At 44.7% G+C, this 26,472-nt stretch overlaps 1 protein-coding gene across 5 annotated transcripts in view; it reads right to left on the bottom strand.

The window, feature by feature from the left end:
* Nucleotides 1-5,758: 5,758 nt before the first annotated feature.
* The window catches only part of Raly (RALY heterogeneous nuclear ribonucleoprotein), a 91,058-nt gene continuing 70,344 nt past the window's right edge, over nt 5,759-26,472 (bottom strand). For 3 of the 5 annotated variants that reach the window (XM_013514160.1, XM_005384836.2, XM_013514161.1), the window contains exons 3-10: nt 13,934-14,198; nt 12,454-12,526; nt 12,214-12,261; nt 10,112-10,278; nt 9,373-9,486; nt 8,863-9,098; nt 7,402-7,450; nt 5,759-6,130 (exon numbers count right to left, since the gene is read on the bottom strand). In XM_013514160.1, coding sequence (XP_013369614.1) covers nt 7,406-7,450; nt 8,863-9,098; nt 9,373-9,486; nt 10,112-10,278; nt 12,214-12,261; nt 12,454-12,526; nt 13,934-14,189 — 939 coding nt within the window. In that variant the 5' untranslated portion in view covers nt 14,190-14,198 and the 3' untranslated portion in view covers nt 5,759-6,130; nt 7,402-7,405. Of the gene's footprint in view, nt 6,131-7,401; nt 7,451-8,862; nt 9,099-9,372; nt 9,487-10,111; nt 10,279-12,213; nt 12,262-12,453; nt 12,527-13,933; nt 14,199-24,365; nt 24,421-26,472 lie in introns of all 5 variants that reach the window. The other 2 variants (XM_013514162.1, XM_005384837.2) reach the window with 2 other exon arrangements.

Here is a 26,472-nt window from a genome sequence, read left to right on the forward strand (position 1 = left end):
TTGTGCCTGTGCTCTGGCAAGGTCACTGTACCTTTGTCCTGAGAAACTGGATTACTGGGAAGCACTTCATTTGGGCGGCCACTTTTCCTCAGCGTCTCCTGAGACACACGGCTAACGGACCTGGCTTCCCGTGAAAGGGTGGTTGGAGCGTAAGATCAGGCATGACTGCCTGTCTTTACTATCTGTAAGAATGACTACGTAGATTGGATTTTTCTTATGTGAGGATTGTTGCTACTACCTCTCCTCCAAGTCCTCCAGCTGTTAGCACATGAGAGAAATACAAGGTGCTAGGTACCCTTCTCTCCTTGGAGTTTTCCTCCTTACTGGCCTCTTGCTGTGTCTTGTAACTGGCACACTAGTTGGCAGCTGTTGGTAAGGAAGTGGTATAGGGTGTGCAATAATACACAGGACTCCTGTGAAAGTCTACATGGTGACACTGGAAGCTTTGTTCTCCAGTGTTGTTTTGGATTGGAAAGGGCCTACCACAATTGCTTTTCTATTTTCTGTACTAAAGTAATTTTGAATGTGACTGTGAGAAACCGAGATGCTACTACTTCGTGGTGTTTCTGGTGCCTCCAGGTCTGGCTCCTGACTGGGCTGGAAAGGTATCCTTCATTGGACTCAGGGGAGAAGGGTGTCTTGTGGGTCTGTGCTGTGATCTGCCTTGCTTACACACGTTTGAGGTAAGGCATACACAGTGCTTCTCCCTTTCTGGGTGCCACATTGTTCGTACTAAGTGGCCTAGCAGCAGTTGCTCAGCCCTGAATGTCTTGACCTCATTGTTTTTAATCACTGTGACCTTTAATTTTAAAATATAGGCCAGTGTTGTCAAGTACTTGGGCTGTGAAGTGGTGAAGGGAACTTCCCCTCAATTGAGTAGGTCTTCCTGAGAAGACCCCATACTGGCTGAGTTGCTACCACTGCCATGATGAGCCTAGCTGCTGTTTATGACCCCGTTTTCCTTATTTTGTATCTACACCCACACAATTCCCAATGTTGGATATTACTGCGTGAATAAAGCAAGGATCAGTGCCTCTTGTGTAACCAGTACTCTGGTGCTTTTGTGTGTATGTCATGTGTGTTTTGTTCACTTCTATACTTACTGGGACTCCTTAGAGGAGGGCATGGGACTTCACCTTTTAGTGAAAGAGTCAGAAAGCACTTATGTTGGCCGTTTTTTTTAACCTCATGCTCAAAGCAAACTCAGGAGTGATTCGTCCATTTATAGTATTCCAGTAAAGATGCTATTTGGTTGAAAGCTGTAGACTGAAGATGATGGGTTGCTCTGTGTTCCTTGCAGTAATGTCCACCTCTGAAACCTCTACTTGCCTGTCACCAACTTCAGCTTGCTAGGAAGTGACAAAGTAAAGGTAGTTGAGGGTTTCGATCAAGAGCCACATTTTGCATGTGAGAAGAAAATTCAGCTTCTAATTTTCAGTTGAGTGTCTTAAAAAGTGTCGGGCCAGTGATACGGCTCAGTGGCATGAGTGCCTGCCTGGCAAGCGCAAGGTCCTGAGCTCAGTTCCCAGTACCAAAAAAAAACGTGTCGGCCCAGGTGTGGTGCACACCTGTAATGTCAGCACTCAGGAAGCTGAGGCAGGATTGCCACGAGTTCAAGGCCAGCCTAAATTGCACAGTGAGACCCTGTCTCAAAAAAAAAAAAAAAAAGGACTATCCCTAACTACAAATAAGAGATTTCATGGTAGGGAAAAGGAGAGGTAAATAGGTTCCATAATTGCCTGTATATTCTGATGTGTATTTTTAACACACAAATACGTACTCAGTTCTGCTCTTTAGAAAACCCTGTTTTAAGCCCTTGCTTCTCACCAGGGGGATCCACCTGGTTCAGTCTTCACTTCTTCAGGTCCCTGCCCACTGTGTGCAATCCATTGTTTCTCCAGCTCCCTCATTATAAAAAGTGTGAAGAGCACAGATTTTTATTTATTGTGAATCCCATGCTGAGAGAAGCAGTGCCTAGAAAGTTGTAGGTGTTGTGTAAGTAAAATACTTAGATGAGCTTAAGAGGAGTAGAGAACATGCAGACAGCCACTTCTCCCCTCCCCTGCTAGACATCTCAGAGCGTAAGTATTCCACAGGAAAAAAATGTCAGCTGGACAGCCTGGAGGGAGGATGTAAGGTGGTACATAAGGCCCCTGCCCTGTACAGGGCTTCCCTGTCCAGTTCCTTTGCCTGTCAAGTGCAGACTTCACAACGGAACAGAACATTGGATTTAGTAATACAGAATTTGTAGCAACATAGTTTACCTGAGAAGAAAATAAAGTTATTTAAAATACTGATTCCCACAACCCTACCACTATATAGTTTCTTAGTGTCAAGACCGTTTTTCTAAAATGCATCCTTCGTAACTTCAAGACTGTACAAGAGTAGTCTGTTAGGTCAGTAACCACTGAGCTAAACCCTAGCCCTTTTAAACTTTTGAGACACGGTCTTAAGTTGCCAAGGCCTCTGACGACAGTTCTGCCTCAGTCTGTTTAGGTAGGATTATACTGGCCCCTTACTAATAATGCTTGGTAGTGCTGTGTGGCCTTTGAACAACCTAGAGGGCCAGCCCTCTCCTATCATCCTATGTTCTCATCTATAAAAAGGAAAACCAACTTATCCAGGCCTGCTCAATACAGAATTGATTTCCTTCTGTGGAAGGGTTTATTTAGTAGGCTGGATTTCTAGGGTTGAATTCCATGGTCAGCAGTCAGGAGACTAGCTGGTACTGTCACCATATCCTTTTTCCAAAAGATGGTATCAGTTGGCCCTTTCAAATTGTGATTTTCACACTAAAACTTGGGAACTGTAGACAGACATGGTGACAATAAGCTGTTTTGGGAACAGTTGCCTATCTTGGTTAACGCAGTAAGCCCTGCTACCCTTGGCCATAGCAACAGAAGCACAGTCTCAAGTTTTAAGTTAATGGTGGTATTTGTGAGGGAAGAAAGGACTCAACATTCCTGTTGGGGCCCTAGTAGCTACACGGGTCCTGGCTTTTCAAACCTTCCCCTGATAAGATACTCAAAAATCTTGTACAAAAATCTTCAACTTTCATTTAAAGTTGGCTTATTTGAAGCCACAAGAGGAGCAGCTGTTCTCAGTGGTTAAGTATTAATGGGTATTCTTCATGTGCACTGACAATAATGGGCATCTTTTAAAACTATTCATCAGCTATAGATTTTCATTAGCTTTTAAATGAAAGCCAAAATACCAAGTGAAAATTAACCAAACCTGATTACACCATAAAAGGCAACAGATGACTTAACTAATTTCGGCTTCTGAGAATTAAGATCTACCTTTTTTTAAAACCCCATATGTACCACTGTACTAGGACACGCCTCTTTATGGCTGAGAACCTGGGCCATTCTTACACAGCAACAAAAAGCTCCATTTTTGTTTTTTTGGCATTAACTCAATTTATTCTCCGCGGCAACCTTTGAAGTAGGTGTAGTATTCTGTTTACACGTGAGGAAATGGGAGTCTTGGGCAAAGCAACCAGAATGTAAGTACATTCTGGCACGGCGTGGCACCAAAATGTTTGTCCAGACGTTTGGGCACCAGAGTGCTCTTAACCGCTTTGCAGTGCTACCTCTGTGTCTTATGTTCAAAAGTGACTGTTGCTGTTCAGGGCAGTTCATTTCTTCCAGGAGCTTAATCTAGAGGTAAATATAATGTGGTAAGAGCTGTGACAGAAGCAGCACAAGGCGGGGCAGCTGTGCTTCAGGCCCGGAAGGTACGTGAGCTGGCTCGAAGATGACACAAGCATTCTGGGTACAGGGAACAACAAGTGTAAAGACTCATTTAAGTCAGATGGCACAAGTCTTTGCGCAGTTAGCTTCTTCTGGGCTAAGACTAGAGGACAAGCTTCAGAAGTGTGAAGCCATGGCTTCTATGCTAGACCCAGGCAGCGGTCTGGATGTTACTCCATAGGTAGTGAGGAATTCTGGCAGCAAAGGGCAAAGGCTGATGGGAAGTAAGCAGCAGGGCAAGTAAGAGGTTATTTCAGAAGTCCAAGACATAAGAAAGGTCTAATCTAAGGCAGTGGGATGAAAATGGCTTAGAGCCAAGACACCATGAGCAAATTAACATCTGGAGAGGGAGTAGTAGAAAATGTTGACATGGGTGACAGGGTGGGTTGTGTGCTGATCTCTAAGATAAGGATTCATGAAAAACAGGCTGAACAACACAGCGCTCAACTAAGTTCCTTGTGGATATCATTGCAGCTATCCGGTGGGTATCTAACCATACATCCCCTTGGGGCTCATGGGAAGAACGGAGATAAAATCTGAGGTCGTGGGGGTTCAGTGATCTAGGGAGTAGACACTATAAAGGCGGTCGAGAGGTACAGGGACAGCAGGCAGGCAGGCAGGAAAGGATGCTGAGGAGTACACAGGAGGAGAGCCAGGAGATGCTCACAGAAATCAAGAGCACCATGGGCAGGGGATGTAGCTCAGCAGTGCAGCACCTGCTGGCAAGCAGGAGACCCTGAGTTTGAGTCCTAGTACCAAAGACGGAAAAAAAAAATCAAGGCCAACATTACAGAGTCACTTATGATGGAAGTAGGGATGTGTATCATGCCTCTACTTCCAAGGATACATGAGCTTGGACAAATTATTCAACCTAAATCTTAATTTCCTAATCTATAACAGAGGGTGAATATATTCATTCCTAAGGGATTATTATCCGGGGTAAACAGGATAATGGAATCTATGTAAGAATTTTGGTAGTACACCCAGGAAAGCCTCTCCCCCTTGTACTGAATGCAGGAGAAAACAGACTTCGCTGGGAGCTGCTATTCCTGGGGGGCCGCACATTATCCTATGCCCAGCCCTCATTCCTCCACCAAACCCTGGACTCAAGGCCCTGGTGGAAGGTATGCTATACAACTGGCAGCTACAATTATGTGAGTTTCAGTCAGTAGTTTCTGTGGGTGACCTGACAGTGGTGGTTACATCAAATCCAGGATATTTGGCGATCTTTATAAGCCCCAAATAATGGTGACTCAAGAGTACCACAAATGCCTAGATTCTGGCCACATTCTGATCTAGCTGAGAGCCTGAGCAATAAGGGAAATTAAGTTTGAAATGATCAATCCACCTTTTGTTCTGTTTTTGTTTCCTTCATAGCCCTTTTCTGTGTAACCAATGGGGCGGGGCGGCAGAAGGAAAGGGGAGGGGAGAGAGGCAGGTGGGCAGGGCAACCACTGTGGATGGGTGGTGAGAAATGGGAGGAGCTGGTGAGAGGACCAAGTTCAATTAAAAAAAAAAAAAAAAAAGTGGTGTCCTAAGGACAAAAGGTAGACGAAGTGGCAGATTCTAGTATTATTTTAGATGGGAACATTTAATGAGAAGCGGAGGGAAGAAATTAAACTACAGTCTACTACTGGATGGCAAAAGGCTCACAATCCCTTGGCACTTCAGCTAGCAAGGAACGCTCATGTGTGCTACCATATCTGACAGCAGTCAGACTTGCCATTGCAGCAGTCCTACTTGCCATTTTTTAATCATTTGAGCTGAGGAAACTAAGACCCATACAGATGAGTATTAGACACCCTAGATTAGTGATGGTGAACCTATGGCACCTGTGATGCAGTGGGCTATTTATCAGTGAAAACTCTAGAAGGTCTGCCCTCACTGCTCTATAGTGTTCCTTGGGCAGCAAGTAAAGGTCAGGACAGAACTGGTTCATCAGGGCAGCTCTGTGGTGGACAGAAGGGCTGGGATACCACCATGCAAAAACCAAAAACCACAAACCATTCTCATCTCAGAGCAGGCTGGATCCAATCTCTTTATTGTCAAGGTCCCCATCCTGTACCACCCCCCTCCAAACCTATAGAAAACCCCCAAGCCTAGGAATGTCCTGGGGAGGGGAGGCAGAGTGTGGGGAACCCCCTGTGCTCTGTCCTCTGGCCTGGACAGTGCAGACAGGGAGGGTGCACGGGGAAGGGGTAGCTGGTAACTCCACCTGCAGAAGATGTGGCACTGGCCTGGGATGCATTGGGGGGCAGGAGTGCCTGCTGCCAGCTTTCCTCGGGTACCCGCTACAAGTTGGCATCCAGGGGGTGGGTCCCTGGCATGAGGCCTTGGACAGTGATGCCCTTCTGCTGGTGGCCAATGCTCCTGTCAGGCTGAGAAACAGAGACAAAGAAGAGACTAAGGCTCAGAGAAAAGGACCCAGGGTAAGGAAGAAAGGGTGGAATGAGGTCTACAGATACACCTACACTATGGCTCTGGCCTTACAATGTGATCATGTTTTTGGCTATGCAACCGTGGAGAGCCTCCACCCCCTTCTATGTCCTCACCTGAGCCCCTCCCACCCATCCTTCGAACGAGTTTCCGAAGTAAAACTTAGCTTCCCAGGCAAAACAAGTCATGAAGTTCCAAGAGAAAAGACTATGCATGAGGAATTTCCTAAACTTAACTGTTCTGGAAGCCTTTGCTGATGGAGTACCTAACAGCATGAGTAAGTCATGTATCAAGAGATCCCTGGGAGCACTAGAATTCTGAGACCTTCCTCTAGCAAGCCCACCTTATTCTGAACGTGAACCCAAGGGAATGGGTCAGACAGTAGGCAGAGTTAAGTATGACCCCACCTTCCTCTAGATTAGAACAGAGCAAGGTGGTAGACAGCGGCCAGAGAGTGAGCTTTAAGGCTGTATACTATGTGGTTCAAATCTAAGCTCCACCCATTACTCCCCTAGGAGCCTGTGAGAAATATGGTATCCCTTCACCCATCAGGGCCTCAGGTTCTATGTCTGTTAATACTGGCACAACCCTTGCAGCAGAGTTGAAGATGAAATTACATAAAGAAGGTGTAGCTCCTGTCACACAGGGCATTTTTTCTCAACAGGATCAAGTCCAAGCCCCTAAGCCTAACACACAGGACACTTCACAGTCATCATCACTCTTTGATGACAATGTCTTTTCCCTACTATGCAAAGCTGGACTACAGCACAGGAGGCTCTTGGCCTCACCACACTCCCAGGACTGTCAGAGCACAGCGTCTCTGCTAAGGCTAATCCCTTGGTGTGAAATGCCGCTCCCTCAACTGTGAGCAGGTTCGGCTACATATCATTTCTTCCTTCACTTGGGCTTCCCTCTCTTGTCCTTCTGCTCATACTGGGTTGCAATGGTTTGTGTCTTTGCCCCCAGACAAGGACCTCCTTAAGGGTGAAGAGCAGGTAACATGGCTCACACAGTGTGCTGAGGACCCTTGCTGGGCAGGCTTATGGCACCTGCTCCTCCACCTGTCAAACTCCTGTCAGAGGGACATGGCATGATGGGTGGATGTGGAAGGACCTTCATTCTTGATCCAGTGCAGCCTTACCAGGTCTGCTTCAGGGGAAATGCACACCTTCACTTCACCGCTTCCCTCCCTCTGCCCCCAAGACCACCGTACCTGCTTATTGCAAGGCCCCATCCTCCGCATCTGTGTCCTGGCTGTGCTCCTGAGAAGGAGAAAGCAAGCAGAAACCACATATCACTCCCTGCAAGCTCTGAGTTCTGCCCTGAGCCATCTATATGGAAAGGTCCTGGGGCCCAGAGAACATCTGGAAGACCCAGTCTGAAAGGGGAAGGATAAGAGAAATGACTATGAATCAGCCAGTAACGCTGGCTTGAAATCCTGAGGTGACTGAAGGGCCACCCAGGAGACAGAAGGGGCAAGACAGTGTTGTAGAAGTGGCACACAGCACACTTCTGTGGACCAGAGCAGGCTGAAAGCTTTGGAGACTGCTGGGGTCCCTATCTTTGGAGCATCTATGTAAGTCTTCACTGGAGACTGTATGGAGACTACTAAGCCCAAGAGAATAAGATAGAAATATCAGGCTAGGTTCAAAGAAAGAAATGATCTGGACATGCGGAAGACTTCTTGATTGGCATGGCCATGTGCGCCTATCTGTCCACATGCTAGAGCCCAATAGTGATGAAAAGGACAAATGAAAACCCAATGAAGAAGTTTGGGCTCCAACACTGGCCTGGCTTTATTAGCTATAAAGCCCTGAGCAAGCTGTTTAACCCTTCCAGGCCTCAGTTTTCTTCAGAGGGTGAAACATAGGAACAATACTACTCTGAGCAGTGCAGGTCTGCTGCTAAGATTAACCAAGTTAGCAAGTATGGACACTGTTGTGCTGGTGCTCAGCGAATGTTCATGAAGTATTCAAGCTGCAAGTATACAGCAGGTATCTCACAGACTCAAGAGTCTGGTCCACTGTCTCACTCAATGTATGCTAGGCAGCCTCAGCCTGAGCACTTGCAACACAGACAGGAGCTCACTCCTTTACAAAACAGCCTGCAGGAGTGGTAGCCCATGCCCAGCACTGAGACAAGAGGACTGCTGCACATTTGAGGCCAGCTTGGGGTACACAGTGAGTTCAAAGCCAGCCTGAACTACAAACACAGCAAGACCCTGTCTCAAGAAACAAAACAATGCAAAACAAAGAAACAAACAAAAAAACCACAGCCTGATCTTTGGAAAATCCTCTCGTGCAACTGACACCCACTCCCTTCCTATGGCATCCCCCAATCCTGCCCTCTGAAACTTTGCAGACTGTGTGTTCCCCTGGAGCCTAATTCTCTCCTTTTCCATCCCACATGGAGAACAGAAGCCAAAATGGGCCCTGGGTGTTACCTAGGCCTGCCTTAGTTCTTACGGGGGATTTCTGAGTGGTTAGCAATAGCTAACTGTGCCCTGCTCACTTTCCCCTCACTCCACGGGACTAGAACCCCTGGGAGGCAGAAAGGAGAGAGCTCACAGAGAAGCAACCAGCTCAGAGTGCCTCCCCTGCCCTCCTTCCACCCCTGCCGCTGGAGTGCACAGTCTCGTCCCAGCCCCGCCTAGTCGCGCCGACCAGGCCCTCACCAGCTCTTCCTCGCTATGCGTCAGCAGCCCCTCCTCATCACCGTCATCTCGAGTCTGGGCTTCTTCCTGGGCTGTGCCTGCCTCGGGTGTGTCTTCTGCGGGTGGGGGTGGCCTGCTGGTGCTGCCACCACCGCTGCCACCGCCACCACTGCTGCTGCCGCCACTATTGCCACTGCCACCACCACTGCCACTGCCACCACCACCGCCACCGCTGTTGTCGCCTTTCTTCTTGCCATCTTGAGGATTGAGGGGGAGGAAAAGGGACTAAAACTCAGCCTGGAGCAGCTGTGCGGCACCCTTGGCAGAGACTGGTCTCCACAACATGAGTCCGAGTACGCTGGGATCTGCAGGGCTCTGAGACTGGAGGCCACCCCTGCGTCTGACCCCCACCGCCGCAATGACCCCACCCCACACCTGACCCCCACCCCAGCCTTTGACAACTCCACCCCCACCCCATCTCTGCCTTGTGCCCCTGGTCACTGAGCTGGGTGAGGACCCTCAAAGGCTGACCTGGGTTGGCCTTTTGCTCCTCAGCGATCTGATCCAAGCGGCCCAACAGAGCGTCAATGTTGGACTTGATCTGTGTCAGTTCTGTCTTGATGGTCTGCAGCTCACTGCTCTTTACTAGGAATTGGGAGGACAGGGCTGTCACCTGGGGGCTTAAACCTAACAAAGCTCCAATCCCATTCTGTTGATCAGAAAGGCAGATTCTTATTCTTTTCCTGGCCAGGGCCTGGAGACCACCCCCAGAGTGAGCAGCCCATGCTTCTGAACCTGGCCATTCTTCTCTCAGACCTCTCAATCTATAAGGGACTGAGAAGGAACAGGAATTCAGGATCGGGATATGCTCCCGTGTGCACCTCAGCAAGAACACGTCTCTGTTTGAAGTTGGGAATTTATCTTACACTGTGTGAAAGGACAGTCTTGTGTAGTCGGATTTGCTGAGCGCCTGAACGTCAGGAAGAACGTGCGGTGGCGGGCCTGTGCAGTCCTAGCCTTGTCCTTACTAGAGGAAAGGTAATTCTACCACCTGGCACCACGGAACAGCACTACATGACATTCACGTTAAGCCCCACCTCCTCGAATGTCAGCCTTTTCCTCTCAGAAATACACGAAATATTGGTTGTGTTAGAGCAGCAGATCTGTGGGAAATTTGTTCCTTTTTTCTATTTTCCCATATTAAAAAATGTGATTCTATTATTTACTAATGTTAAAAATATAAATTTTCCAAGAAGACGGAGTCACTCACACTTGATCTTGGCTGAGCCAGCGGTCACGCCTGTGGAGCGGGCAAAGAGCTTGACAGGTATGGTAGTTTTGACACGACGGACCAAAGGGACTGTGACACGGGGTCGTTTCACAGGAACTGCCCTGGGCACGGGCACGGGCGACAAGCGACCTCGATAGTCGAAGAGCCTGTGAAGGCAAACAGGCCAGCGGCTGCAGTACGGCCTGTGACCACCAGGGAGCACTGCAGTGCTCAACCCTACACATCTGGCTAGTTGAGGAGCTGAGGGGCAGGCACTGCACACCTCTGCCTGCACCTAAAGCCCCTGTGAAGGCTTTCCGGGCCCTGATGGTGGCTGGTATTCTCTCTATATCTACCTTTCCAGCCAGCCTGGCCAGGTGTTGGCAGGAGAGGCATCAGGTGGAATTGGTCCCAAGTCAACAGAGGAGCAAACAGACCAGCCCCAGAAGGAGCCTTCTCAGACCCAGACTTGCCTTATTATACAACTTGGCTTCTGCCACCCCAACCTCTGGTGAGAGTTTGCACATCTCCAAGCAGTACAAATCCCCAAAATGGGGGTGGGGGTGGGGCTGGGTACAGGTGGGAATCCCTGAGTCTGCCTGAGCTGACTCAGTTTTCCCTTCTGCCTAATGAAGATGGCTATTAAATTCAGTGCCAAGTCAGCTTGGGGTTAGACAATAAGACAACTTGGTTAAAAACACACTACCATTTGTGCCAGGCAAAATTCCAGGGTCCTTAAACTGGAGTCAGAAGTTCAGATATGTGAGGCTAGACTCTAATTCCTTCCTTTATTCTGGACACCTCAACACCTTTCTTGTTCCACTTTCAAGATGGAAACCAAGGCTGGACAGGGCCTTGGACCATCAGGGCTGGGGAACTCAATCAGATGCCTGGGCCGGATCAGCACTACCACTCAGCCCTTTCCAGGGCTTCCTTTTCAGCTGACCAGATAGAAGCTCAGTAGGTTTAGCAGATGTCTCTCCCACATCTGCTACTACCACTATTCTACAGAGAACCACAGCCTTGGTCAGGGGTACACTCTGGTACTACTTCCTCATGCCATATGCTACCACCAGGCAACTGAAAAGCACCATTTGTGGCACCCCTTTGTTCAGGAAGTTCCTGCTCTGGGGATGGTGATGACTAGAGATGGAGTCTCTGGGAATAGATCCAATCCTGGACCCTATACTTCTACCCCCTAGGGGAGGGGGCGGCTCTGGCCTTGGTCAGAATCACTGAACCACAGAATCCCAGAGCTAGAGGAGCCCTGAGGGATGATTTGGTGCAAGCCCATTTCACAGAATGCCTAAAGTCACATAATTCACTCAGTGGCAGAACTGGAATCAACACCTAAATCTTCTGACTCCCAGGCTACGGCATTTCAACTGCAGCACAATGGCTCCTGAAACCACTCCTGGGTGAGAAGTTTCAAGGCTCAAAAAGGTGGTTTTTCCTGGACTGCCTGGGGTGGGTAAGTCAGAGGGGGGACGAGAAGCAAGGAAGAGGAAAGAACTGGGCCAGTACTGACCACAACTTATACTCCACAATATGGTTAGTGCCACTGGCATGGGAGCACACAGCTTCAAGGCTGGGGTCTGGGTAGGCTTGGGTATGGAGAGTGGGACACGCACCACCAGGGACTAACTCAGACCTCCGAATGGCTACAAATAGAAGGGTAAGAGGCCGAGCTCTAAGGTTCCCTTTAGGCTGGCTGGACACCTCACAGGGCTAAGGAGACTGAAAAGCAGAAGTATGAGGACTCCAACTCCCTGCAACCAGCACTGTACTACTTTACAATCCAGCTGGCTATATTTATGTATCCCCTGGGTATACAGTCCCCTGGTGTCTCATCAGAATGGAGGCAAGTCAGACTCAGACTGGAAGACAAGATAGTGTGATGATGGGAACTCTGGCCTGGGCACCTGCAACTGGACCCTAATTCCAGCTCTGTCACTGACTTGTGGAGCAACCTTGGGCAAATGCCTGGCAATAGTTGTGGGCTTCCATTCCCAATTGGAAGACTTAATGGGCTGCACCAGCAATCTCTCAGGACCCTTCCAGCTTGGCTGTTTCATGCCTGGGCACGCCCCTCCCCTGCTCACCTGTCGTAGAAGCCGTCCCGGTAGTAATCATAGTCAAAGCTGTAGCCACTGGGGAAACAAAGGGGAGAGGGCTGGAGCTTAGGGGTGGCCACTCAGCCCACTTTCCATAGGCCCTCAACTCCAAATGCCTCCCCAACTTCTAGGCTCAGGACAGTTACTACCAGCAATTTACTCCCTCTGTGGAAATAGGAACCCATCCTACAAAGACAGACAGACAGAAAGACAGACAGAGTGCCCCACCTGTAGATGGCAGATGCTGCTCTCTTTAGCCCCTTAGGTCTGTTGGGCTTGGGCTCTCCAGCCATGTTGATGTCTGTGGGAAATGAACAAGCAGACTGAATATGCTGGCCTGACAGCAGCAGTATGCCTGTGCACGTACCTCCATCACGCACACACACCCCATTCACGCACTTACATGGCATAGAGATGGTACAGTGGTGGGAAACAAAGGCCTTCACACATTTAGTCTTCAAAAATCAGGCTCATACCCAGACATCACATGGGTATGCCTATTTATATATTCTAGACACTCAAGACACATGCACATATACTACCAAACCAATCACACATATGATGCTCATGATTACATAAGCATACTTGAGAATGCATACATCAGATACATGGAAACACATACAGACACACTGTCACACCCAATCATACACACCAACAGCACTGGTATCTCAAGCACATTCAGACTTGGCTCCAAAACATGTCTTTTTGAACAGGATCTCGCTATGCAGTTCAGGCTGGCCTTGAGCTCACTTTGTAGTCCAGGTTTGTCTCCAACTTGCAACAATCCTCCTGCCTCAGCGTCCCGAGTGCTAGGATTATAGGCGTGTGCCGCCATGCCTGGCTGTGACTCCAAAATTATATACTTAATTGCACACATTCAAGAAGGCCAATACATACTCTCATGGATCTCCTACCAAATACCTTTGTGTCCAGAACAGTGCTCAGCACATGAAATCATCTCAAGAAACACTGGCAAATGAATACATGCTTCTCTTATGTACTCAAGTGTATTCTAACACAAACACACAAAGGTATGTCTCCACATACGTACATAACAATACATACATACTGAAAGGCAGACCACCAGTGTATGGTTGGTCACATGTGTACCACACAATGTACCACCAAGGCCAAGGAGACCTGCCCTGCTTTGTTCTTGTGTTCCTAACTCTTTCTCCTGGCTCTCAAAAAGGGTTCCCACCTGAGCCACCTATAGGCTGGGGTAACAGGCTATGCTAAGTCTACTCTGTTCCCTCTTTCTGGGGGGAATCTGCACTTTAAATAGAACTGTAAAGCTTATGAAGCAGTGAGAAGCTAGGAGTGGTGGCACACGCCTGTAATCCCAGCACTTCAGAGGGAAGTATTTTTGCAGGAGGATCGCTGCAAGTTCAAGGCCAGCCTGGGCTACATAGTGAGTGCAAAGCTAGCCTGAATTACAGAATGAGATCCTATCTCAAAAAAACAAAGCAAAACAAAAACAGAAAGCAGGGACAGGACACTAGCATTTTCTAGGAGCTTCTAGAATTCTCTCCTAGGACTTTGTAACAACTTAATCTACAATTTAAATACAACCTGTAACCAGTTATAATATTTCAGAGGAATGGAAGTGGTGGTAGGGCTAAAGGAGACTCATAGGAGAAGTGAATAAAGGATACTAGCTACTTTGCAGTATGCTAGTAGATACCTTTTTAAGAGAGGGTTAGCTTACCCAGGGTCTGCCCAGCCAGCACTCGTCCGTTCTCTCCCAGCACAGCTGCCCGGGCATGGCGCTCGTTGGAGTACTGAACAAAGGCATAGCCTTTGTGCACAGAACAGCCGGCCACACGGCCATATTTGGAAAAGATGGTCTCCACATCTGATTTCTTCACCACAGCTGTGTTTAGGTTTCCAATGAAGACTCGAGAATTGATAGATTTGGGATCATTCTTGTTGGTTACATTGCTTGTCTGGATCTTCAAGGACATGGTGGCCACCTGAGGACAGAGTGTCACTGTGAGTCTAGGTCCCCAGGTTAAGCTCAGAGCTGCTTATGACCCACATCCTAACTAAAGGGGATTGCTCTTTGCCTTCCTACACATTGCTACCCCTACAACATCCAGGCTCCTGTTTCTGCATTTTGTTTTCTTGTTGTAATTACGAAGTGGTGCCTCTTACTTGCTGCTGTTTCATGCTAGATGCTTTATGCATGTTCCTTCATTTGGTACTTACATAATTAGATCCACATATTTGTGCATGGGAAGAATCTAACACTCACTCAAAGTTCACAGTACTAGTGAATGGGACTGTCTACTTAATTCTTTTAAGCCCACATCTTTAATACTCGCCTCTACTGTTACCCCATTTAAAATCTAAACTTGAAGATCCCCATTTTTTCTTTCTGCTCCTTCAATGTAAAACTGTAAGAAAGAGGCCACATGGTAACTCAAGTATTGTAATGCTTGTTCTAGAACAATACTGTATTAATAAAATTGTTTAGTCTGATAGAGACATGGCCCTAGCTACGACTGTTACTGGTACCATCATTTTGAAAGAGATGTATTTAATGTGGAGCATAACACATTTTTTTTTGTCATAAAAGCTAATAACCATGGGTGTGTGGAATCCTCATTTATTCTTTAGAATATTTATGAGGAATTATTAATTTTAATTTTACGAGTTTTATTACATTCAACAATGAGTGCTGCCGGGCATGGTAGCACAAGCCTGTAATCACAGCACTCAGGAGGCTGAGGCAGGAGGACTGTTGCAAGTTCAAGACCAGCGTGGGCTACAAAGTGAGCACAAGGCCAGCCTGAACTGCATATCAAGACCCTGTCTTAAAAAGATTTAAAAAAAAAAAAAAAGAAAAAAGAAAAAAAATGCTTAACAGGAAAAAAAAAAATCACAACAATAATGTAAAGTATCACAATTTTCAACATCAACTGGTTTTTTGGTGTACAAAGTCTAAAAAAGAACAGAAATAAATTCCTATGTGAACTACAATGAAATAATCAATAGCATGCTACAAAAAAAATAATCTTTACTTCAATGATCATGCCTGAGGCAGTCTTCACACATGACAACAGCATGTTCCATACACACGTATCGCTTACACTGATGGCACATGTGTTATGTTTTCCTGGCCATTTTGTAGCTGGTCTTGATGTTTTGTTGGGAGGTTCTTACTATATTATGCAACGTGTAGTTAGCAGGAACATAAAATATCAATAAAATAAATTATTAGATTCTTAATATATACTGAATGTTTCCAATAAACATCAACATTTTCACATCAGCTGTGTACTTCCTTATAAAATTTAAGAGATAACATCAGAAGTAAGAACCTTTGTGAGCTATGATGTAAACACAAAAAGTCTACCACAGAAACCATCTTTGCCTCAACTGTCACACCCAAGGCAGTCATATGACAACCGCACTTTCCACACACGTCTCATTTACACTGATAGCACACTGAGTTGAACTTTCCTATGTAGCAGGCCATTCTTGTCCCCTCTCTTCCTGTTTTGTCATACTATGTTATCCTGTGTCATACCTTGTTATACTATGCTATATAATGTGAGGTTAGCAAGGAAACAGGATATCAATAAAACATCAAATGTCTAATGAGTACTTAGACAACATTTTCACATCAGCTGTGTACTTGCTTAAAAAATTTAAGAGATAACATCAGAAATAAAAACTTATGTGAACTATAATGAAAATACCAATAGAACTCTATAAAAAATACAGTATTTGCTTCAAATGTCACACCTAAGGCAGTCTTCACATATGAAAACTGCATGTTCCATACACAAGTATCACTTATACTGCCACATCTGTTTTGTTTTCCTGTCCTTTCTTGTAGGGCACAGTTGACATCCTTTTGGTTTTCCTGTTGTCGCAGTAGGTTTTTGTGATGCTGTGCCTGCTTGTTCACCTCTCAGTTCACCAATGTGCTCCACAATTCTTTGCATAGTTCCCTGGGCAGAAACACTTTGTTTTTCCTTCTTCTGTAAATGACCAAGAGTTCCACTCCCAATCTTCTAAGAAAATTTCTCCATGGTATTTTGTCTTGTTATTTTCATTGTAAACTATCAAACTATTTATGTCCCACGGTTAGGGTCAAGTAAAACACAATCACTGGCCAACTTTGTATTTTAAGTGACATCACAGTTGCTGTATAATTCATTAACAATATCCACTCCACCTTTGATTTTGTTGTAGAAAGTTTCCATCTCAGGCTTTTGTTTTGTCAGGGTTTCCCTATCTGTATTTCCATCATGATGAAATGTTGACATCAGCAGTACTAGCTTCTTCTTTGTTGTGTATGAGGCCAATGTAAATCTTTCTGAAATCCAAAAGTCATGCTACACAATTCTCTGTTTTGAAATTGCAACATTTCATTTGGAATTTCTGCTTTGTTCCTGTGTACAGTTTCTGTGCTGGTTAACTTGTACTCTGTTAGCAAATGTAACATCAATTGCAAACTGTTAAACTGTCAAATGTCACATTCTTATTAGTTTGGAAGATGGGAGCAATAAATCTGTTTACATCATTTGGTGTATTACTATACAAATAAGGGCCTGATGGCTGAGTTCCAGGATAAAAGCCTAAACTGAAACATAATAAATCTTCACATCTGCAAGGGTATCAGTATTTATGCTACACCTTGACCCATCATTTTTCCATAAGTCATTTATATTCCTGCGATTACCAGAGAAATCCCTGCTAAGTACAGCAGACCTATAAATGCTTTCAGTTCAGCTAGTGAAATGTTATGATAAACACATTTTTAATATGGCTATTAGTGCCTATAGATGTCTTACTTGTATTTCAGCCTTTGTGTATTTTACAGCATCTTGTAGCATTTCGTCTGTTATAATTCCCAACACTAAACAGCAGTGCTGGCACTCTGTCTAGTGTGTTTCAACCCTGCCAAGATCCTCACTATATTTTTGGAGCTAGTTTTAACACTGGATCTTCCATTTGGTTGTATCCTGTTTGTAACATTTTGACTAGTCAAACATTGCTGTTTTCTTTCCCATCTGTATCAAGGAAGTCTGTATTCCCTATGTCTGTATCAGTTGATTCTTGCTCTATTTTATTGTCACAAGAACTCTGGCTCACATAGCCAGTATCAAAGTCATTGTCATCACTGTCACTGATTGTTGTCATTGTCATCATCATCATCCACCCACACCTCTCTTCTGTTATAAAAACATGTATTTTACCATAATGGATCATCTTTATCATCCATGCACGAGTAATCTGATGATTCACTTTTGACCTTGCAAATCTGGTTTTTCATGTTCCACTTTACTGAACTGGGCTATTTCTACCAGAAAAATCAGAAGAACACTTCTTAAAAAACAAATTCTAGAGTGGTATGGGTGTGTTACAGCCTCACGACGCTCAGGTGAACATATGCAAAACATGTTAGAGCATCACTTGGGTGTAAATCCTGGTTTGACACTTTTGCACACACCTTGCCTTTTGTGGTAACCAAGTGGGTAAACACTAAGGCTGCTTCCTGTAGCTAGTGAGATGCATGCATGGCTACTATTTATACTATTAATAAAAATTTACAGTGGAAAAGTAAAGGGATACCTTTTTGGAACCCAGGGTTATACTCTTCTCTAAGTAAGTCTCGACATTCATTTAACTGAATGTGGTATATAATACTGAATAATCCTCAGATCCCAGGAGTGAATGTTGTCATTATTTTTTTTTTTTTTACAGAAATCTGAGGCTCTAGCAAGATCATTAATTTACCAGTAACAGATATTCAAACACAGGTCAGTTGGTTTCTAAAGCTCATTGCCCTCAGCTTCACCACTCTGCTTCCCAGAGCTAAAGCCAATTTAAATCTCAGTAAGATGTCATTATTTGTCTGAAAATTATTTTTAGTGATTATCATTTTTATACTTACACATTAAAAATTTTGTTCTGTTTGTCTTAAAGATGAATTTTCAGCTAGGCTTTTATTCTACACTGTGGCAATACCTTTTACCCCAAAGATACCTCCACCTCTTACCCCTGGGGTTACACCTGTTACAGGCTTTAGAGAGAAGAGGAGACTCAACTTTAGTAGAAAAGGCCTGAAGTTAAGCCTTTGGCATTTGTACTTCTTGTTCCAGTCCTGTGCTCATGTGCATGGGTTGCTGAAACTCCAATCTGAATCTAAAGCCATTTCACAAGCAGTATATAGAGAAACTCTCATCAGCCTACCAGCCCATTTACCTAATATGGGGGTAGAGAAGACATCTTTTCTGTAAATTCAGTGGAAAAAAGGATAAACTGGAGGAAATCTGTTAGCTTTTGTCCCATTAGAAAAAGAGATCTCAGATGAACTGGCATGTTCTAATCAGCAGGTGGCACTGTTTACAAGGAAATCATAGGCTATACCAGGGACTGGGATTCTAGAGAAGACAGTTTCTACAGCTGGGTTTGCAATAAACTCGATGGTCAGGCATGCAACATTCTAAAGCAAGAACACTGAAGGGTACTACTATTACTGCTACTGATAAAGGGCCTGGGGTCAGCTTTGGAACTGATTTGGAAGGGATAGGTACCTGTTATTTAGTTTATCTTTAGCTCCAATCATCAACATTTATAAAGCAGTAAAGGAGACACAGGAGATAAACCATAAAAACACCTAACACTATCCATATGCAGCAGAAAATTCTCAATCCATGTTGGTATCCTCAGGCTCCCCATTCTTCACAGTTCTGACAAGTCCCTCTCTACCTGGATGACAAGCGATTCAAGGAGTTTGTGGGCTCCTGCACAAACATAGATGACTGGTTCTGTTCAGAGCTGATGCCGGACAGATGCTACCTGATTTGGCTGAAGCGAGCCAATCAGGTCTGTGCTGTGGCCTGAGACAGAAGACAGGGAGTGATGATGGTCCAAAGGTCTGCTGATGACTACTGGCTCTGCCACTGCCTTGGCAGGGACATGACAGTTTTGAGTTCCCTCAGACCTCTTTCCGGGGCCTCTAATACCACTGAGCAGGAAGCATTTGCTGAGTACTGCGGTTGGCACTGTGAAGGGACTAGCGCTTGCTTTTTGCTGTTGAGTTGTCTTTCAGGTTTAGTCCTACCCAGACTTTTTATCTCATTACCCAGGGTCTGGGAAAATGTACATAAAGGGACTTTTCCAACTGTTAGGTCCTTTACAAGATTAACATCACCGCTTGTGGGCCTACTCTAGATGTGGGTCCTCAGACTAGAGTACATTCTGTATGACACCAAAGAGAAGCAGACAAGAGCCCTGTCAATGAAGGTCTATTTTCTAATCTATAGAAATAAAGACTTAGGAAGTGAGGAATCCACCAGGCTAACCAAAAGGGACTATCTGGAGGATGCTCTTAGGCACCCACCTAAGCAACCCTCAATCTGCAACCTGCATAGTAATGGAACTTTAGAAGTTAGAATTGCTTCCTTAGAGACAAGTGGCTCCCTCTCTTCTAGGCCCAGATGAACAGACAGAATATGCAGGTGCTGGCACCAAGTCCAGCTCGAGGAGAGATGAAACAAGCACAGAAAAGTCTATTGTCTCATTGTATTCCCTCTTCCCTCTGGTCCTTACTATAAAAGACTCATATGCCTATACCTGATAGTGATTTGATAGGAAACAAGGGCCCTCCATCTCCTTGGAGTTGGCAGCCTTTGGTTTGGTCACCGGGCAACAAACAGACCTGATACAGGGATCTGAGTGGCCAGTAACAACTCCACTTTTTAAGACCCACATAATTCTTTGGAAGACAGGTATCCGAAAACCTACTTTCTGCTGATGCCGCCGCCGCCGCCACTGCTGTATAAATGCCCTAGCCCGTATCTGTGGGGCTATGGGACAACTTCAGGGACTACACACATATGTTCACGAGGCATCACAAAGTGAGAAATGGAGTTAGGAACAGGAAATGAAAAGGAGGTGGCCCAATACTGCATCTCCCTAAATTGTCAAGTTGAGGTATAGAAACCTCAAGAGTGTAAGAATTCTAAATGTAGGCATGTTTCTTCCAGTTATTATAAATACCTGTATTTGTAAGCTTTGTGTACATCTTCAAATATTTAGATATATGGTACAGAGTGTCCATCTGTACTCTTACTCTACCCTATAACGTAGAAGGCAGACTTGAGAAAGTGTTTAATATATGTTAGGGAGAACACGATAAGGGTATCTGCTAGAAGAGCTGGCATGCTTTCGGGAAGTGGTGAGAATACTAGGGTTGGGGGATGCAGGAGGAAGACCTGACCTACAGGTCCCAGGCACCTTTTTCTATTCTGACCCAAAAACCCACCTTCACAGACTAACTACCCACTACCCTCACCTCAATACCTTCCCCTATTCGTTGTTTTTCTTCCTCCTCCTTTGGAATGGGAGCCCTAAAAAAAATACTGATATCCTATTTAGCAGAAGCTGCTTGATTTGATAGGCTATTTTCTCCCCTGGCCCAAATTCTGCCTGAACAGACCAGACGTGTATGACAGCAAGGTGTCTGCAGTTCCAGAGGCTTGGGCTTAGTAATGAGCTAAGATGTGTGTGGCAAGATTGTTCTTGGTAGTAACAATGGGGAAAGAGGGAAGAGAGAAAGCCAGGCATGTTTCTAGAGACTTCTGCAAGGTCACATTAGCAGGACCTTAGTTGAGTCCAAAGTTTCTATGTTTTCACTATGGGAAAGAGACCTGGTCAGGATGTCACAGCTACTCAGCAGCAGAGCCAAGACTACCTCAAAGTCCTCTAAGCCCAGCATAATTATTTTCCATTTTTCCTTTTGGATTAGTATGAGACAGTTCCCCCATACCACCCCCTCCTCTCAGGAGTTGGAAGAGGACTCAGTATCCCAAAACCTACTTCCTCAGAAAAAACTGAGGCTGCTTCCCGGTAAAAGTACTCACCTTTACCTGCTGGAGAATAATTGTTACATAAAAGCTGGAGCTTTAAGCTAATTAAAACCCACCAGGGACAAAGGCTTTGAAATTCAATTTACAACTCAAAAGGATGGGCTGGCTTCTCCAGGCTATTAAGAACCAAAGAAATTTGGCAAAAACAAATTGTATTTCCCAGTTGAAAATTTCAAACAGAAACTTTGTTTAGAGCCAAGCCTCAAAGCATAAAGTAATGGGGGTTTTACAAAAGTGGAGAAGGCCTAAAAGCCCAACACACACTTAGGGTAGATGAGATCCCAATGAGGCATCCTAATAAAAAGAGCCTCTAATTCTGAGTGTTAATGTTTTGTCAGAGGCTTTACATATCTTGCCTCATTTAATCCTCACAACAGTCTGTGAGGAGGTACTTTAATAAGGGAAACTCAGGCTCAAAGAAGTAAAGTAACTGGTTAACAGCAAAGCCAGAACTAGAACTCAGGTCTATATGACTGCAAAACCAGAACCTGTAGGGCAAAACTGTGTATGCACAAATATGCCTTGGGTATTGATTTTCATGGTCAGCCACACACCCTCTCCTTGGTCCTTGCCTTCTCTATTTCTACTACAGTTCCTTGTATTTGCACAGGACTTTAGTGAACAAAGCCAGTCATGTGTATACCCCCTTCCTCAAATTATATGTTAAGATCTAATCCTGGGGGGAGGGGGGGTAGCAAGTTTAACATGTTTCTGCTGCCTTGATCCACCAATGGTTACATGTGTGACTGGCCTATGGGGTGGGGGGCAGATGGGACTGTCCCACACAGTCCCTACGAATCATACGTGTATCACCAGTGGTTCAGAACCACCTGGCTGGGAGACGTATGAATTACAGCCCCATCCTAAACATGTTAATGAGATTAATAGATGTTCTGTCATCCCTGGCTACGTGGTAACCAGGTAACTCTGGACCAAAGGACACTGATCTAATTGGTTGGCTTTCTCCAGAAGTAAGTCTCTCCATCACTGACAGATATTTTCTCATTTTAAACTACCCAGATATCCCCAGAGTTACCTAAAAGCATTGGGTAGTGGGGCCTTTGGGAGGTGAATAGGCACCAAAGTCCTTATGAATAGTTCTAGTGCCCTCATTGGCCCCAGAGGGCTAACTTGCTAATTTCCGCCACACGTGGACAGCAAAAAGACAGCTATCCCTGAATCAGTAGGCAGGCCTTCACCAAAGAATGAATCTGCTGGCCTTGATTTTGAACTTCTCAGCCTCTGAAAACATAAACAATTTCTTATTCTATAAAAAAAAATTCAGTGTTTTTCCACTTTTATTTTTGTTTAAACCTTCACCTCTGATACTGCAAAGTTCCATAGAAGTTTGCTAATATATTCCTAGTAATATTTAAGCTTAAGGGCCAAAAAAAAGAACAGATCATTCAGCTAGATGACAAACCACCATTTTAAAAAGTTGCTAATTATTTGACAGAATTGTTTTTGTTTTTGATTTTAAATGCATGAGTGTCCTTTTAAATTTTTATTACTGTCTATTAACTTTATAAAATATTGAGCTTCAATGTAGTATTTTATACATGCATAACATTTTGATCATACTCATTTTCCTGGTTACTTTTCCTTTTACGTCCCCTCCTTCCTCCCCTTAGTCCCTTCCTTTTACCTAATAATAATCTCCCACTTTTGTGCCATCGTTTATTCTTTAAGATTCCAGCCAGGGATATATTTCAGCAGTACAAGCACCTGCCTGGCAAGCACAAGGTCCTGAGTCTGATTCCTGATACACCTCAGCCCCTCAAAAAAAGATTCCACATATTAGAGAAAACATGTAATATTTGTTCTGTTTGAGTCTGGCTTATTTCATTTAACATGACTGCTATGGCTTATCTATCTAGATGTCCCTGAAAGCCTCACAGGTGGGGCTTTTCAGAGGGGGCTTGATCTAGGGTGTATGACATCAAAAGGCAGGTAGCCTGGAAGGGATAAAAGGGAGAGAGGAAAGGCGGGTCCTGCTGCTTGTTGCCTTCTGCCTGCCCTGCTTTGCCATGAACTGTTTCTCCTCTGTGACACCCCTCTGCCATGCTACCCTGTCAGACAATTATGGCCTGAAACCTCTCTAACTGTAGACCAAATAAACATTTCCTCCTTTAACTTTGGGTGTCAGGTATTATGTCTCAGCAATCAAAAAAGTAACTAAAACTGATGATCTAGACCAACATCCTTTATTCTGACATTATTAGTCCCATTGTAGAGATTTTTAAAAAGCCAAAGATCATCAAAGTGACTTATTTACAACCAGTGAGTGAGGGGGCAGCTAGAGAACTTGCCTGAGATCTAATACCACTGTCTCAACAGCTGTCCCATGCCTCTGATTCTGCCCTTTCTCATTCTGCCTCTCTGATCAAGTCATCCTTAAACACTGGCAGACACTGGCCCCTTTCTCTTAAAAAGTTCATCTCAAAGGAGGAGCTGCTATTTTCAGTCTTTGCTGCTAGTGCTGTCTTATGTCTGTGCTTTAGCTTGACCTGCAGACACGTCTGCTTTTATTCTCCTGCAAGGGTATGACAGTCACAGCAACATTAGATAACCCTGGGGACATCTGGGTGGCTTAGAAGGAAAATAGCTATTTGTGATGTGGAGACTATTTCTGGAGAAAGCCAAGCAATTATATGGATCAGTGTCTAGGGTCTCCTTGGTCCAGAGACTCCTGGTTATAGGCAGCCAGGAATGACAGAACATCTATGAATCTCATTAAGCTCACCAGGCACCTACTCATTAGCATTGCCCAAATGATCACTACTGGCCAGACAGGACTAATTTCCCAAGGAGTGCTCTTTAACTGCTGACCATTTCCATTCCCATGAGAAGTAGCTCCCAGTTTGCCACATGTAGAGGGCTCCTATAAGGGTGGAATTATAAGGGGTGCCAGTTACAGGCCCATAAAAGCTTGCCCTTGGCCCTGCTGTTCTTGGCTCAGTAACCTTAAGTCATGTAATTTCTCTGGGCCAATCACCCCCCATCCTTAAAAGACACATCACTTCTTCTCGGATTACCTTTCAGATCTTAAACAATACTCAAACCAGGCTAATCAATATAAAAGTGATCTGTTGCATCTGTAACAAATTATAAAAAGGATACAGGATGATACCTATTTCCATTATTACCTAATTTCTATCCCCTTCAGTCACTCAACAAGCATTTCCTGAGCACTGGCCCTGTGGAGATACTAAGAAACAAGAGGCCTTGTTAGAGGTCTCGTGTTCTACTTACTTGTCAAGAAGCTTTCTTTCCAGGAATCTGATTCTGTTTTTGTTTTTATCATTTCCTAATAACAAAGAAAAATGCACACAAAGTACCAAAACAGTACAGGCTCTGGAGTTAAAAGGGACTGAGTTCCCAATTCACCCCTACCACTTCGGAATTGCTACCTTGGTCACATCACTTAACTTCATTCTTTACTCAGCTGAACAGGAACTGTATACCAACCTTCCAGGACTAGAGAAAACATGTATGAGGTATAATAAAAATATAGGATGAATGCTTACATTAAAAAAAAAATTATCACAGTAGAATACACATTGCCATTAATTTCCCTCAAAATATTCCCCTTTGCTTTGAAAAGACTTATTCCATCATTCTCGTCACATTATGAAGAGTTTTGGGAGTCCTCTTTCACGTATTTCCAAGGTATGATCAAAAGTATAGTGAATGTCATTCAATGGAAAAGCAGGTTCATAAAAACACTGTGGGTGTTCTCATCCATCCACCTTAATTCACTGGATACGGCACCAAAGTCAACTTCTAGCTCTCCCCAAAGTCAAAATGACCATAAAATGTAAACCTTTAGAATCAATTCAGGACAAGGAAAGCACCACAGTGTAACTAAAGACTGGAAAGAGGACTTTCAGAACTGCTTCAGAAAGTGGTAAGAACAATGGGATAATTACATTCAAAGCAATGTGAAGTGCTGGGGGCAGTGTCAGTCATAATGTGTCTTTTAGTGTAATAATTGTAAGACTTTAATCACTCACTATTCTTTGACTACCCTTGTACGAAGTGTCCAGTCTAATGGCTGGCACCAGTTAGGTGTTAAGGGAAGTGGAGAGCCCAAACGCCCTATGAAAGCAGATGAATCAGCCTGGCATTCTATGTCTTCCACAGGTCATATCTAATGCTCTTTACGTATGCTGTCTCCCAGACCAGCACACTCTGCCTGAGAATAAGGCAGTCAGTGGTATGGAGGGTCTAGTATGTAGACAATTTAAAAAGGTGCCCTGTCCCCATACCTGTCAGAATATTACTAGATGGGGCTCAGAGAGGAAAGAGCCCTGGCCAGGGAGGGTTCCAGACTCTGCTAAACCACTTTTACCCCTCAACTGTACAAGGCTCTAGTCCTGTACACTAACATGGTATAAGTACCTGGCAGACCCCGAGCGCTTATCGCAAAGCAGAAGCAGAGGGCTAGGGTGGGCCACAGTCATCTCTTCCACAGCATGGTCTAGTTATACAGCATATCCTACTTTTTCCGCTGCTTGTATACTAACTCTACTCTAACTGTGACTTTAGGATGAGGCTTACCATCTATGAGAACTCCCCTCAAAGGTATGGGGAAAGGTAAAATTAGAAACCTACAAATGAATGTCAACTTATTTTTGCCAAAGAAGTCCTTTAAAAATCTACCTATCTGCCAGGCGTGGTGGCATACTTGGGAGGCTGAGGCAGGAGGTTCGTTGTGAGTTCGAAATCAGCTTGGGCTACAAAGTGAGCTCAAGGCCAGCTTGAACTGCATAGGGAGACCCTGTCTCAAAAAGACAAAGGAAAAAAAAAAAAAAAAAAAAAAGAAAAACCCCAATAACAACAAACTACCTATCTATCTAATCATAATTATAAAAATCCAAACACTGAGCTAACTATGGGTCAGGTGTTAATTAACAAGTGAACTGTTTTTTTATTCATCCTGTGATTGGTCTGGTACCTGATCTCAAGCAACTCCCAGTCCAGCAGGGAGCATCCACCAAGGGCCACAAAGCACATGTGTAATCAGGATGGATGGAGTTCACTACCTCAGAAACAACATAAAGCAAAGTAGTAGGAAATCAGAGGTTTAGGAGCATCATAGAAGGTCCCACCAAAAGGGAGTCTGACTAGGATGAATTCACACTGGGTAGTGACAAAAGGAACTGGAGAAACAATTTATATAATGTGCCCACCTGGCCATCCCACAAGAATAGACAGTGTCAGCCTGGGAAAAGAAATGTGAATAGGACAATGTCTTCACTGCCATCTCCTGTTTGCGTGATAGATGTACGCTTATGTGCTCTTACAGAAGCACAAAATTTTAGTATGCATCAACCTTATACCAAGCACTTGGGGGAAG

This window comes from Chinchilla lanigera, unplaced genomic scaffold (assembly GCF_000276665.1).
Source record: "Chinchilla lanigera isolate Chin_1 unplaced genomic scaffold, ChiLan1.0 scaffold00021, whole genome shotgun sequence".
Lineage (NCBI taxonomy): Eukaryota > Metazoa > Chordata > Mammalia > Rodentia > Chinchillidae > Chinchilla > Chinchilla lanigera.